General features: G+C 47.7%; 1 protein-coding gene across 2 annotated transcripts; it reads left to right on the forward strand.

Moving 5' to 3' along the window:
* The first annotated feature begins 213 nt into the window (after positions 1-213).
* LOC123050549 (uncharacterized) lies at positions 214-2161 on the forward strand. Of its 2 annotated transcripts, XM_044473326.1 has the most exons (3): positions 214-355; positions 432-709; positions 1460-2161. In XM_044473326.1, the coding sequence occupies exon 2, from the start codon at positions 531-533 to the stop codon at positions 666-668; it is 138 nt and encodes a 45-aa protein (XP_044329261.1). In that variant the 5' UTR covers positions 214-355; positions 432-530; the 3' UTR covers positions 669-709; positions 1460-2161. The 2 variants fall into 2 exon arrangements, with proteins under 2 accessions (XP_044329261.1, XP_044329260.1); XM_044473325.1 differs by lacking the exon at positions 1460-2161 and having other exon boundaries at positions 432-1430.
* Positions 2162-12773: the final 10612 nt, after the last annotated feature.

The raw sequence follows: 12773 nt of genomic DNA on the forward strand, positions 1-12773 counted from the left end.
GCCCCTCCCTCCCCTCCGTCCAGATCCAACATGGCTGCAGTTCCTACACGGCCACCCTCTTCTCCACCGCGCTCTCGCACCACTTCATCCCGCTCCTCCCCCGCCAGGCCCGCCGCCGCCGCCTCCTTTGCATGCGGCCCGCTGCGCGCCGTGTCCGCACTGCTGGCGCCGCGGAGGCGGCTCCTGCTGCCCGTGGCCGTGGGGGACGCCGAGGGGGAGCAGAGCGAGGGCGAGGCCGAGTACTCTGAGCACCTCAAGGTCTTCGTCGGATACTAGTAGTCGTTACGTCCAAGGGATGTGGCTCCGTTCAAGATTCCGGCGTCAGTTGCGTGCTGGTTGGGGGTCCATCGCCAAGGTGAAGGGGAGATTTACTTGCTCATCCGCTCTTTGATTCGTTTCCCGGTCTTCATTTCGTCTCTTCAAAACTGCAGGCTAGGTGTTTGTGGAATTGCCTGCCTCCTTTGCAACTGCAACGGCAACGCCAGCAAAGTAAGGAACGCTAAGGCTAGGCAGAACAAGGAAAGGGAAGGATGACCATGCTGTGGGGGCTGGCGGCGTACATGGTGTGGGCGGTGCTCGCCGGGTGGGTGTCGGCATGCCTGCTGGTCGCCAACGAGATCGCCCGCGGCATGCGGGCCGGGGAGATTGGCCCCTTCGTCGTGGGGTGAATCTCACTTCGGGAATCCTCCCTTCTGACTCCTTCATGCAGGTGCTCTGCTCTGAACCTTCTGCTCTAGTTTCTTTGCTAGTAAATTGATGAACATGGGGATACATTTTTTGCTTACCCTATCTGCTCTGTATCCTGAAATACACGTCGGCTATGTGTTAATTGGCTTTGAGATTTGTGTTTGCCAAATATATTCAAGTACCTAACAAGAGGCTAATGAGAGACTTTATACAGAGTAGTTTTATCTACATCAGTTATCGTGTATTAGGGAGAACTGATACATTTTTCCAAGTCATTTCTGTCATGATTAGGATAGAGACTTCAGAGTCAGGACGTTTTGTTTTAGTGTAGTGTCAGGTTGTCCAAGGGATTTGGAATTGTTGCTGTGTAGATTGTGTCCTCCAGGATAGGATAAGGTACTGTAAATTTTTCTCGGCATGAAGTAAGTTGGAGTTTGTTCAGTACTTCAGAGGCCTCGTAAATCACTACAACAAGTGAATGCTCAATTGTACCAGAGCTGCGCATGGACGTGGAGTTGTTATACTGGTATAGGTTATTTTTCTTCTGGATAAGATAAGATGTTGTAAAATAGTCTCGGCTTGAACTAAGTTCAAATTGGTTCAGTAAATCACTACGCAAATGAATGCTCCATTGCAGCAGAGCTGCACATGGACGTGGAGTTTTTATACAATGGATAACCAAGTATTCTGCTAGGGTTAAATTTAATTAAGAATGCTGTTCTGCACTTTTGCTTATTTTACGATCCTCCTTTTGCCCATTTTATTTCCTTAGGCAATGTACTCTGATTCAGCCAGGACATCACACGACCGTGCTCTGTTTCTTCTGAGGTCCAGCCTGATTCGAGCTTCCTGGACAGCCACAAGGCATGCCTTGGCCGCCATTGAGCAGAATGCCGCTGGTGGCCAGCGGCGACAAAGTGCCGTCTCAGCGGACAAGGGAGTATCAAGCGAGACATCATCATCATCAAGCGAGCATGGGAGTTTTTCCTGCAAGCAAGTATCTCATTATCCTTACCTTCATCTGAACCACACTTGCATTTTTAAATCTTTGGAGATGGCGTAGGATAAGGCCCAGATGAACGCTTGTGGAAATATTACAGCCCCACTGTTAGGAGTACAAGTTTAGTCCTGACAGACTGGGCGTAAGTGGATTGGTTTGCCTTTTGATTAGTATAAGTAGATGGTAGCAGACCTGGACAAATAACATTGGATCTTAATATCTCATGACATTGAGTAGAGGACAAGAGATCGGATGAGTCTTGTTGTCACATGTGGTTCGGATGGTCAAAGTAGATGATAGTTGGATCCGAGCACCCAATCAGTGATGCTCTGCCGCCCGATTTAAAATGGTCATATAGAGTCATATTTTGCTCTAAGTATTGTTGTAATTCTTGAGTTGTAAATCAATAAAAGTGTGATGATCTTCATTATTAGAGGATTGTCCCAAGTAAGGAAAGGATGATGAAGACTATGATTTCCCCACAAGTCGGTATGAGACTTCGGACTTTACAAAAATAAAAGAGGCCAAAGAAGCCCACGAAAAAAGGAAAAAAAGAAAGAGAAAAAAAGGAAAAAAGGAAAAAAAAAGGGAAAAAAGAAAGAAAGAAAGAAAAATGAGAGAAAAGAGAGAAGGGGCAATGCTACTATCCTTTTTACCACACTTGTGCTTCAAAGCAGCACTATGATCTTCATAATAGAGAGTCTCCTATGTTGTCACTTTCATATACTAGTGAGAATTTTTCATTATAGAACTTGGCTTGTACTCCCTCCGTTCCTAAATATAAGTCTTTCTAGAGATTGCACCAAGTGACTACATACGGAGCAAAATGAATAAATCTACATTTTAAAATATGTCTGTATACATCCATATGTTGTATTCTATTTGAAATGTCTAAAAAGGCTTATATTTAGGAACGGAGGGAGTATATTCCAATGATGGGTTCCTCAAAATGCCCTAGGTCTTCGTGAGCAAGCAAGTTGGATGCACACCCACTTAGTTTCTTTTGTTGAGCTTTCATACATTTATAGCTCTAGTACATCCGTTGCATGGCAATCCCTACTCACTCACATTGATATCTATAAACGGGCATCTTCATAGCTCGTTGATATGCCTAGTTGATGTGAGACTATCTTCTCTCTTTTTGTCTTCTCCACAACCACCATTCTATTCCACATGTAGTGCTATGTCCATGGCTTACGCTCATGTATTGCGTGAAAGTTGAAAAAGGTTTGAGATTACTAAAGTATGAAACAATTGCTTGGCTTGTCATCGGGGTTGTGCATGGTTAAATACTTTGTGTGATCAAGATAGAGCATAGCCAGACTATATGATTTTGTAGGGATAACTTTCTTTAGCCATGTTATTTTGAGAAGACATGATTGCTTTATTAGTATGCTTGAAGTATTATTATTTCTTATGTCAATATGAACTTTTATTTTGAATCATTTGGAACTGAACATTCATGCCACAATAAAGAAAACTACATTGAGAATTATGCTAGGTAGCATTCCACATCAAAAATTCTGTTTTTATCATTTACCTACTTGAGGACGAGCAGGAATTAAGCTTGGGGATGCTTGATATGTCTCCAACGTATCTATAATTTTCGATTGTTCCATGCTATTATATTACCCGTTTTGGATGTTTATGGGCTTTACTTTACACTTTTATATCATTTTTGGGACAAACCTACTAGCGGAGGCCCAACCCGAATTGCTGTTTTTTTGTCTATTTCAGTGTTTCGAAGAAAAGGAATATCAAACGGAGTCCAAACGGAATGAAACCTTCGGCAGCGATCTTTTTGGAACGTGATCCAGAGGACTTGGAGTGGAAGTCAAGAAACAAATGAGGCGGCCACGAGGGTGGAGGGCGCGCCCCCCTACTGGGTGCGCCCCCCTGTCTCATGGGCCCCTCGAGCGTCCACCGACCTACTTCTTCCTCCTATATATACCCATGTACCCCGAAAACATCAGAAGCGACCACGAAAAACTATTTCCATCGCCGTAACCTTCTGTATCCGCGAGATCCCATCTTGGAGCCTTCGCCGGCGCTCCGCCGGAGGGGGAATCGATCATGGAGGGCTTCTACATCAACACCATAGCCCTTCCGATGAGTTGTGAGTAGTTTACCACAGACCTTCGAGTCCATAGTTATTAGCTAGATGGCTTCTTCTCTCTCTTTGAATCTCAATACAAAGTTCTCCTCGATCTTCTTGGAGATCTATTTGATGTAACTCTTTTTGCGGTGTGTTTGTCGAGATCCGATGAATTGTGGGTTTATGATCAAGTTTATCTATGAGAAATATTTGAATCTCCTCTGAATTCTTTTATGTGTGATCAAGTTATCTTTGCAAGTCTCTTCGAATTATCAATTTGGTTTGGCCTACTAGATTGATCTTTCTTGCAATGGGAGAACTGCTTAGCTTTGGGTTCAATCTTGCGGTGTCCTTTCCCAGTGACAGCAGGGGCAGCAAGGCACGTATTGTATTGTTGCCATCGAGGATAAAAATATGGGGTTTATATCATATTGCATGAGTTTATCCCTCTACATCATGTCATCTTTCTTAATGCGTTACTCTGTTCTTTATGAACTTAATACTCTAGATGCATGCTGGATAGCGGTCGATGTGTGGAGTAATAGTAGTAGATGCAAAATCGTTTCGATCTACTTGTCACGGACATGATGCCTATATACATGATCATGCCTAGATAATCTCATAATTATTCGCTTTTCTATCAATTGCTCGACAGTAATTTGTTGACCCACGGTAATACTTATGCTATCTTGAGAGAAGCCACTAGTGAAACCTATGGTCCCCCGGGTCTATCTTTTATCATATAAGTTTTCAATCTACTTTTATTTGCATCTTTTACTTTTTCAATCTATATCATAAAAATACCAAAAATATTATCTTATCATATTATCTCTATCAGATCTCACTTTCGCAAGTGGCCGTGAAGGGATTGACAACCCCTTTATTGCGTTGGTTGCGAGTTCTTGTTTGTTTGTGTAGGTGCGTGGGACTTTTGAGGAGCCTCCTACTGGATTGATACCTTGGTTCTCAAAAACTAAGGGAAATAGTTATGCTACTGTGCTGCATCATCCTTTCCTCTTCAAGGAAAACCAACGAAAGCTCAAGACGTGGCAGTCAACAAAAGTAATATTAGGACACCCAAACCCCTTGAGCAAATTAAAGTTGAACCTAGTATTGCTATGGTTAAATATATCTTGGCTGATAATATTGAAGGGCATGTTATTTACTTCTGCAATGAAGCTGCTAGAATTGCTAGAGCTGATGCTAAAAATAAACATAGACCTGCTGTAGGCATGCCTGTTATTTCTGTTAAAATAGGAGATCATTGTTATCATGGCTTATGGGATATGGGTGCTAGTGCAAGTGCAATACCTCATTCCTTATACAAAGAAATTATGCATGATATTGCACCTGCTGAGTTAGAGGAAATTGATGTCACAATTAAGCTTTCCAATAGAGATACTATTTCACCAGTCGGGATTGTTAGAGATGTTGAAGTCTTGTGTGGGAAAGTTAAATATCCTACTGATTTTCTTGTTCTTGGTTCCCCACAAGATGACTTTTGTCCCATTATATTTGGTAGACCCTTCTTGAATACTGTTAATGCTAGGATAGATTGCAAAAAGGATGTTGTTATTATTGGTTTGGGTGATATGTCTCATGAGTTTAATTTTGGTAAATTTCGTAGACAACCCCATGATAAAGAAATGTCTAGTAAAGATGAGATTATTGGTCTTGCTTCTATTGCCGTGCCCCCTAATGATCCTTTAGAACAATATTTGCTCGACCATGAAAATGATATGTTTATGAATGAAAGAAGGGAAATAGATGAAGTATTCTTTAATCAGGGGCCTATTTTGAAACACAACTTGCTTGTTGAAATCCTAGGGGATCCTCCGCCACCCAAGGGTGATCCCGTGTTTGAGCTTAAACCATAACCTGATACTCGTAAATATTCTTATCTTGATGAAAAGAAGATATATCCTGTTATTATTAGTGCTAACCTTTCAGAGCATGAAGAAAAGAAATTATTGAAAACTCTGAAGAAGCACCGTGCTGCTATTGGATATACTCTTGATGATCTTAAGGGCATTAGTCCCACTCTATGCCAACACAAAATAAAATTGCAGAAAGATGCTAAACCGGTTGTTGATCACCAACGACAGTTAAATCCTAAGATGAAAGAAGTGGTAAGAAAAGAAATACTAAAGCTTTTGGAGGCAGGTATAATTTATCTCGTTGCTGATAGTCAGTGGGTAAGTCATGTCCACTGTGTCCCTAAGAAGGGAGGTATTACTGTTGTCCTAATGATAAAGATGAATTGATCCGGAAAGAATTGTTACAGGTTATAGAATGGTAATTGATTTCCGCAAACTAAATAAAGCTACAAAAAAGGATAATTACCCTTTACCCTTTGTTGATCAAATGCTAGAAAGATTATCTAAAAATACACATTTTTGCTTTCTAGATGGTTATTCTGGTTTCTCTCAAATACCTGTGTCAAAAGAGGATCAAGAAAAGACCACTTTTACTTGCCCTTTCGGTACTTTTGCTTATAGACCTATGCCTTTTGGTTTATGTAATGCACCTGCTACCTTTCAAAGATGCATGATGGCTATATTCTCTGACTTTTGTGAAAAGATTGTTGAGGTTTTCATGGATGACTTCTCTGTCTATGGATCTTCTTTTGATGATTGCTTAAGCAACCTTGATCGAGTTTTGCAGAGATGTGAAGAAACTAATCTTGTCTTGAACTAGGAGAAGTGCCACTTTATGGTTAATGAAGGTATTGTCTTGGGGCATAAAATTTCTGAAAGAGGTATTGAAGTTAATAAAGCTAAAGTTGATGCTATTGAAAAGATAACGTGTCCCAAGGACATTAAAGGTATAGGAAGTTTCCTTGGTCATGCCGGTTTTTATAGGAGGTTCATTAAGGACTTCTCAAAAATTTCTAGGCCTCTGACTAATCTCTTACAAAAAGATATTCCTTTTGTCTTTGATGATGATTGTGTAGAAGCATTCAAAATACTTAAGAAAGCTTTGATTTCTGCAGCTATTGTTCAGCCACCTGATTGGAATTTACCCTTTGAAATTATGTGTGATGCTAGTGATTATGCCGTAGGTGCTGTTTTAGGGAAAAGAGTTGATAAGAAATTAAATGTTATCCAATATGCTAGTAAAACTCTAGACAGTGCCTAGAGAAATTATGCTACTACTGAAAAAGAATTTTTAGCAGTTGTATTTGCTTGTGATAAGTTCAGACCTTACATTGTTGACTCTAAAGTAACTGTTCACACTGATCATGCTGCTATTAAATATCTTATGGAAAAGAAAGATGCTAAACCTAGACTTATTAGATGGCTTCTCTTACTACAAGAATTTGATTTGCATATTATTGATAGAAAGGGAGCTAAGAACCCCGTTGCAGACAACTTGTCTAGGTTAGAGAATGTTCTTGATGACCCACTACCTATTGATGATAGCTTTCCTGATGAACAATTAGCTGTCATAAATGCTTCTCGTACTGCTCCATGGTATGCTTATTATGCTAATTACATCGTTGCTAAATTTATACCACCTAGTTTCACATACCAGCAAAAGAAAAAGTTTTTCTATGATTTAAGACATTACTTCTGGGATGACCCACACCTTTATAAAGAAGGAGTAGATGGTGTTATTAGACGTTGTGTACCTGAGCATGAACAGGAACAGATCCTACGCAAGTGTCACTCCGAAGCTTATGGAGGACACCACGCTGGAGATAGAACTGCACATAAGGTATTGCAATCCGTTTTTTATCGGCCTATCCTCTTCAAGGATGCCCGTAAGTTTGTCTTGTCTTGCGATGAATGTCAAAGAATTGGTAATATTAATTGTCAGGGAAATGACACCTATGGGATCACTGGAATCCCTTCTATGGTTGGCGGGCGCAGGGTTGGGAGAAGAGCAGGTCTAACAGGAAGCACACGGATCGTTTACCAAGGTTCGGGCTGCGAGGATGCGTAATACCCTAGTCCTACTTTGGTGGGTGTATTGAGTGTTCTTGAGCTAGCTATGGGGTGTAACTTGCCCAAAAGAGCCGAATCCCTCTCCTGGTCGCCTCGGGCCTCCTTTTATAGGCAAAAGGGGTTGCCACAGTGGCACACAGGAGGTGGAAAGGTCTACAGCGCGCGAGCTTATCGCCCGGCGTTACAGGACAAAGCGCATTAAATGTGCTACTTAGGTGTCCATTAGCTTTATTGGGACGGGGACGAGGCCCGTCCCGTCCGTCGCCGCTCCGCTTCGCTTTGACACGCGCCCAGGCCAGCGACGTGTGCGGTGCCATGTAGGCAGGCAGGCAGCTGAGGTGGCGCGGTGGCAGGGCCTTCACGAAGATATGCATGCCATCACGCAGGTGCTTGCCGAGTTGGTGTAGAGGCCGCCCGTCGCCACGCAGGTGCCTGCCCAGCTGGTTGAGCTAGCAGCTGCTTGGGGACGGCGGTGGATTCTTGGCTGGTGCGGGCCTGGCAGTGGCCCCGCTGATGTCCTCGGCAAGGGCCTTGCCGGGGGCCTGGCAAGGGTCTTGTCGTGGCGTCGCAGTCGTCCCTGGCAAGGCGCTTGCCGGGGGTCTTGTGGATCTCCTCGGCTAGGATCCCGCCAAGGGTCGCCGTCTTCTGGTCCTCATCTGATCTTGTGTGTTTATGATCTTGACAAAGATCTGCACGCCACCTCAGAGGTGCCTCCCGAGCCTTGGTTCCAACGTAGTCGTTGGCGGCGTTTGGAACTCTTGGGCTCGAGGGTGGCTCACTCTACTGGTACTGGGCAAGTTCCCCCAACAAGGCTCTTGCCGGGGCCGCGGAGGCCACCCTGGCAAGGGCCTTGCCGGGGGAGTCCACCTCGCCCCTTTGCTCTCCTGTGTTTCTGGTCTTGGCGTTGCCCCGGTTGCCTTGCGCTTCGGCTTCTCTCCGGCTTCCCTCTTCTGCCCTGCTAGGTGTGTCCGTGGCGCGCGGCTCTGACTGCCCGTGCACAAGTAAAGGGGTCAAAAGGAGAGCCCCTACTTTTGTACACCGACAGGAGCCCCCGGGCCTGGGCCACACCTAAGCGTGACGCGTTGTTGAGCCAGGCCCAGAACGGTGCGCGGGCGGGTGGGGCGGATTTCACCGTAGTAACCGTTTCGTCCACTGCGCTTCCCCACGACCCGCGTTGAATGCGCGACATGGAGGATCGCGCGTGACATGGGGGTCGTGCGTGGGGCAGTTCCTGCACGCTTGTGTCACATCGCAGTTAATGGGAAAAGAGGCGGCCCGCGCCTTCCCCATAAAAAGGAATAACTGCGGGCGCGCTGCTCATTTACCCCTGCATCTTCTCCAATCTCGGAACTGCCGTCCCCTTCTCCTTCCTTCCCAAGCTTTCGCCTTTGCTCGCCGCCACTGTGTCTTCGCTGTCTTCTGTCCCTTGCTCCCCGCAGCCGCCATGGCACCCAAGACTAGCAGAGGCAAGGGAGTGGCCAAGGACGCCTGGACGAGCGAGCCACCGAAGAGCAAGTTGGCGGCGCGGCGGACGCAGCTCGCCTACTTCCCCTCAACGGTCGACGTGTTCGAGCTCCGGGACTGCTTCAAGCCCCTATGGGGGTGCAAGACGGGGGGGGGGAGACAACGGAGCATCCAGCCACGCGTATCATCCCCGCCAATTGCAGCGAGGCCACCCCGAATCGGTACCCGTTCTTCGTCGATTACTTTTCTTGCGGCTTTTGCCCCCTTTCTCCGATTTCTTCAACGATATCATGCACACATTTGGCTTCCACCTTCTGGATTTTACTCCAAACGCCGTGGCGTGCATGGCTCTGTTCGCCCACCTCTGTGAGGGCTTCGCCGGAGTTCTTCCCAACACGGCGCTCTTCCGACATTATTTTTACCCTCGCATCCAGAAGGGGGCGCCATTTCTGACTGTGTCACCTGGATCCCAAGGTCCCAAGGGACGTACCCAGAGGGTGCCCAGAAGGAGAGGTGGGAAGAATGGCGGGGCCAGTGGTGCTGGATCGAGGACGACGATCCACAAGAGTTCTGTCGGGTCCGCCAGGCGCCGCCGGTCCGCAGGAACAACTGGGGCGACGTCGACGCCCAGGACGACAAGCTCGAGATCGCCACCACTAGGATTCTCCGCCTCACCGCTGCCGGGCTTACCCTGGATATGATTGGGGCAGATTTCCTACGCCGCCGAATCGCCCCTTTGCACAACAAGGGGAGGCCGGCCTGGCTTTTCCAGAACGCGGTTGACATCATGAGGCTCTGCCCCGGCCTCAATCACAACTTCACGGTGATGGGGCACGCTCACTTTTCCCAGCGGATCTTTCAGCTCGACGTGAACCGTGAAGGCTGGGCCGAGAGGTCCGGGAAGGCTGCGAAGGCTGGCAAGGTCGTCAAGGGGCCCTTGTTTGGGTTGCCGGCGGGGGTGGTCCCTCTGAGCAACAACTCGCGCCAGACCGACATCATCGCCATGATGCCGGACTGCAACGCGCACGGTCCTGTCCAAAATTGGGCCCCGCCACCGGAGGAGCAGGTGCAGGAGTTCTTTGATGGGTTGGCGGAGATATACGTCTGCAAGGAGCCACTGCTTATCCAGGACACCACTAAGGCAGAGCTGGATTATATCGCCGCCAGGGCGGTGGAGGCGGAGCTTGTCAGGGAGGCCGACAGTGCTGGCGGCGTAGAGGACGAGGCCGCAGTGGCCGCGGAGGAGAAGGAGCTTACCCAGTGGGCGGAGTCCACTGGGGAAGCCAGCCGCGCCGGCACCGGGGCCCCTCTTGTCGAAGATGTGCTCGACGAGTCGTCGGAGGAGGAGGCCGAGGCTGTCGATCCTCCGGACACGGGGAGAGGGCGAGTCCTGCGGCGGGCCACCTCTGGCGAGCCGGTTCGGCCCGGCAGGGTCGTGCAGCCCTGGCAAGCTCAGGAGGCGTCCGCGCGCCAAACGAGGGCCGCGGCTGCGAAGAAATCAATGAAGGCTGCGGTGGCGAAGGAGAAAGCATCTGCCTCTCCTTCATCCAAGCGCGCCCAGACTCCGCCCTCCTCCCCTCCCCCGGCAGACGTCGACGCGGAGGTCACCTTTGACTTCGGGTCCCTCAGCCCAAGGAGGAAGAGGAAAGCAGCAGAGGAGGTGGAGGACGAGTAAGTATCTTGTCCCTTTCTGTCATCTCCGTATCCTCGGATCGTGCCACTTATCTTGATTCATTTTCACTTTTGCAGGGATGCGGAGACACTGGCCCGGAGGGTGAAGAGGGACAGGGCTTCGGCGAGTGGCCAGCCCCCGGCAGGGACTTCCGGTACACCGCTGGTGGTGTTGAGCAGCCCGGATAGCAGCCCCCGGCACAGCCCTCAGCAGAAGTTCACTCACCCCTCGTCGACGTGTGTTGGGGGCACGATCTCTTGGTGCTGACCTTGCCGTGGTTGCAGGAGGAGGACAGTAGTAGGAGGAGCCACAGAGGGCTACCCCCAACACGCCGCCCCCATCAACCACGCCGCCCCGGGGGGCGTCCCCGGCAAGGGCGTCAACCACGCCGCCCCGGGGGGCATCCCCGGCGCTGGTGGCTTCGCCTCGGCACCAAATGTTGGCGGGGAGGGGACCTCTGCTTCTCAGCCCGGCACGGGTAAGTCACTCGCCTTCCATCCCTGTTCTTTTTCTTTCCTTTCTAAATCTTGGCCTTGGCTTTGCCTCATCCCCTTCTCGTTATCCAGATCCCCCCTCGGCGGACCCAGAGGAAATAGACACCGTCATCGGGGACGTTGCCAAGGCTGCCGAGGCGGAGGCCGAGAAGATCGCTGCTGAGGAGGCCACCAAGGGCGCTACCGAGGACGCCGCCAAGGGGCCTGCCGGGGAGCCCGGTAAGGCTGCTGCCGAGGAGGCCGACAAGGGGTCTGTCGGGGAGGCCGGCAAGTCCGCTGCCGAGGAGGAGCTGGTCGATGACCAGCCTTCCTCCTTGCTACGTCTTGAGCTTGCGTTGGTTTTCCTTGAAGAGGAAAGGGTGATGCAGCAATAGTAGCGCAAGTATTTCCCTCAGTTTTTGAGAACCAAGGTATCAATCCAGTAGGAGGCTCCTCAAAAGTCCCACGCACCTACACAAACAAACAAGAACTCGCAACCAACGCATTAAAGGGGTTGTCAATCCCTTCACGACCACTTGCAAAATTGAGATCTGATAGAGATAATATGATAAGATAAATATATTTTTGGTATTTTATAATATGGATTTGAAAAGTAAAGATGCAAATAAAAGTAGATGGCAAACTTATATGATAAAAGATAGACCCGGGGCCATAGGTTTCAATAGTGGCTTCTCTCAAGATAGCATAAGTGTTACGGTGGGTGAACAAATTACTGTCGTTCAATTGATAGGAAAGCGACTAATTATGAGATTATCTAGGCATGATCATGTATAAAGGCATCACGTCCGTGACAAGTAGACCGAAATGATTCTGCATCTACTACTATTACTCCACACATCCACCGCTATCCAGCATGCATCTAGAGTATTAAGTTCATAAAGAACAGAGTAATGCATTAAGAAAGATGACATGATGTAGAGGGATAAACTCAAGCAATATGATATAAACCCCATCTTTTTATCCTCGATGGCAACAATACAATACGTGCCTTGCTGCCCCTGCTGTCACTGGGAAAGGACACCGCAAGATTGAACCCAAAGCTAAGCACTTCTCCCATTGCAAGAAAGATCAATCTAGTAGGCCAAACCAAACTGATAATTCGAAGAGACTTGCAAAGATAACTTAATCACACACAAAAGAATTCAGAGGAGATTCAAATATTTCTCATAGATAAACTTGATCATAAACCCACAATTCATCGGATCTCGACAAACACACCGCAAAAAGAGTTACATCGAATAGATCTCCAAGAAGATTGAGGAGAACTTTGTATTGAGATTCAAAGAGAAAGAAGAAGCCATCTAGCTAATAACTATGGACCCGAAGGTCTGTGGTAAACTACTCAAAACTCATCGGAAGGGCTATGGTGTTGATGTAGAAGCCTTCCGTGATCGATTCCCCCTCCGGCGGAGCG

The sequence above is a fragment of the Triticum aestivum genome, chromosome 2D (assembly GCF_018294505.1).
Source record: "Triticum aestivum cultivar Chinese Spring chromosome 2D, IWGSC CS RefSeq v2.1, whole genome shotgun sequence".
NCBI lineage: Eukaryota > Viridiplantae > Streptophyta > Magnoliopsida > Poales > Poaceae > Triticum > Triticum aestivum.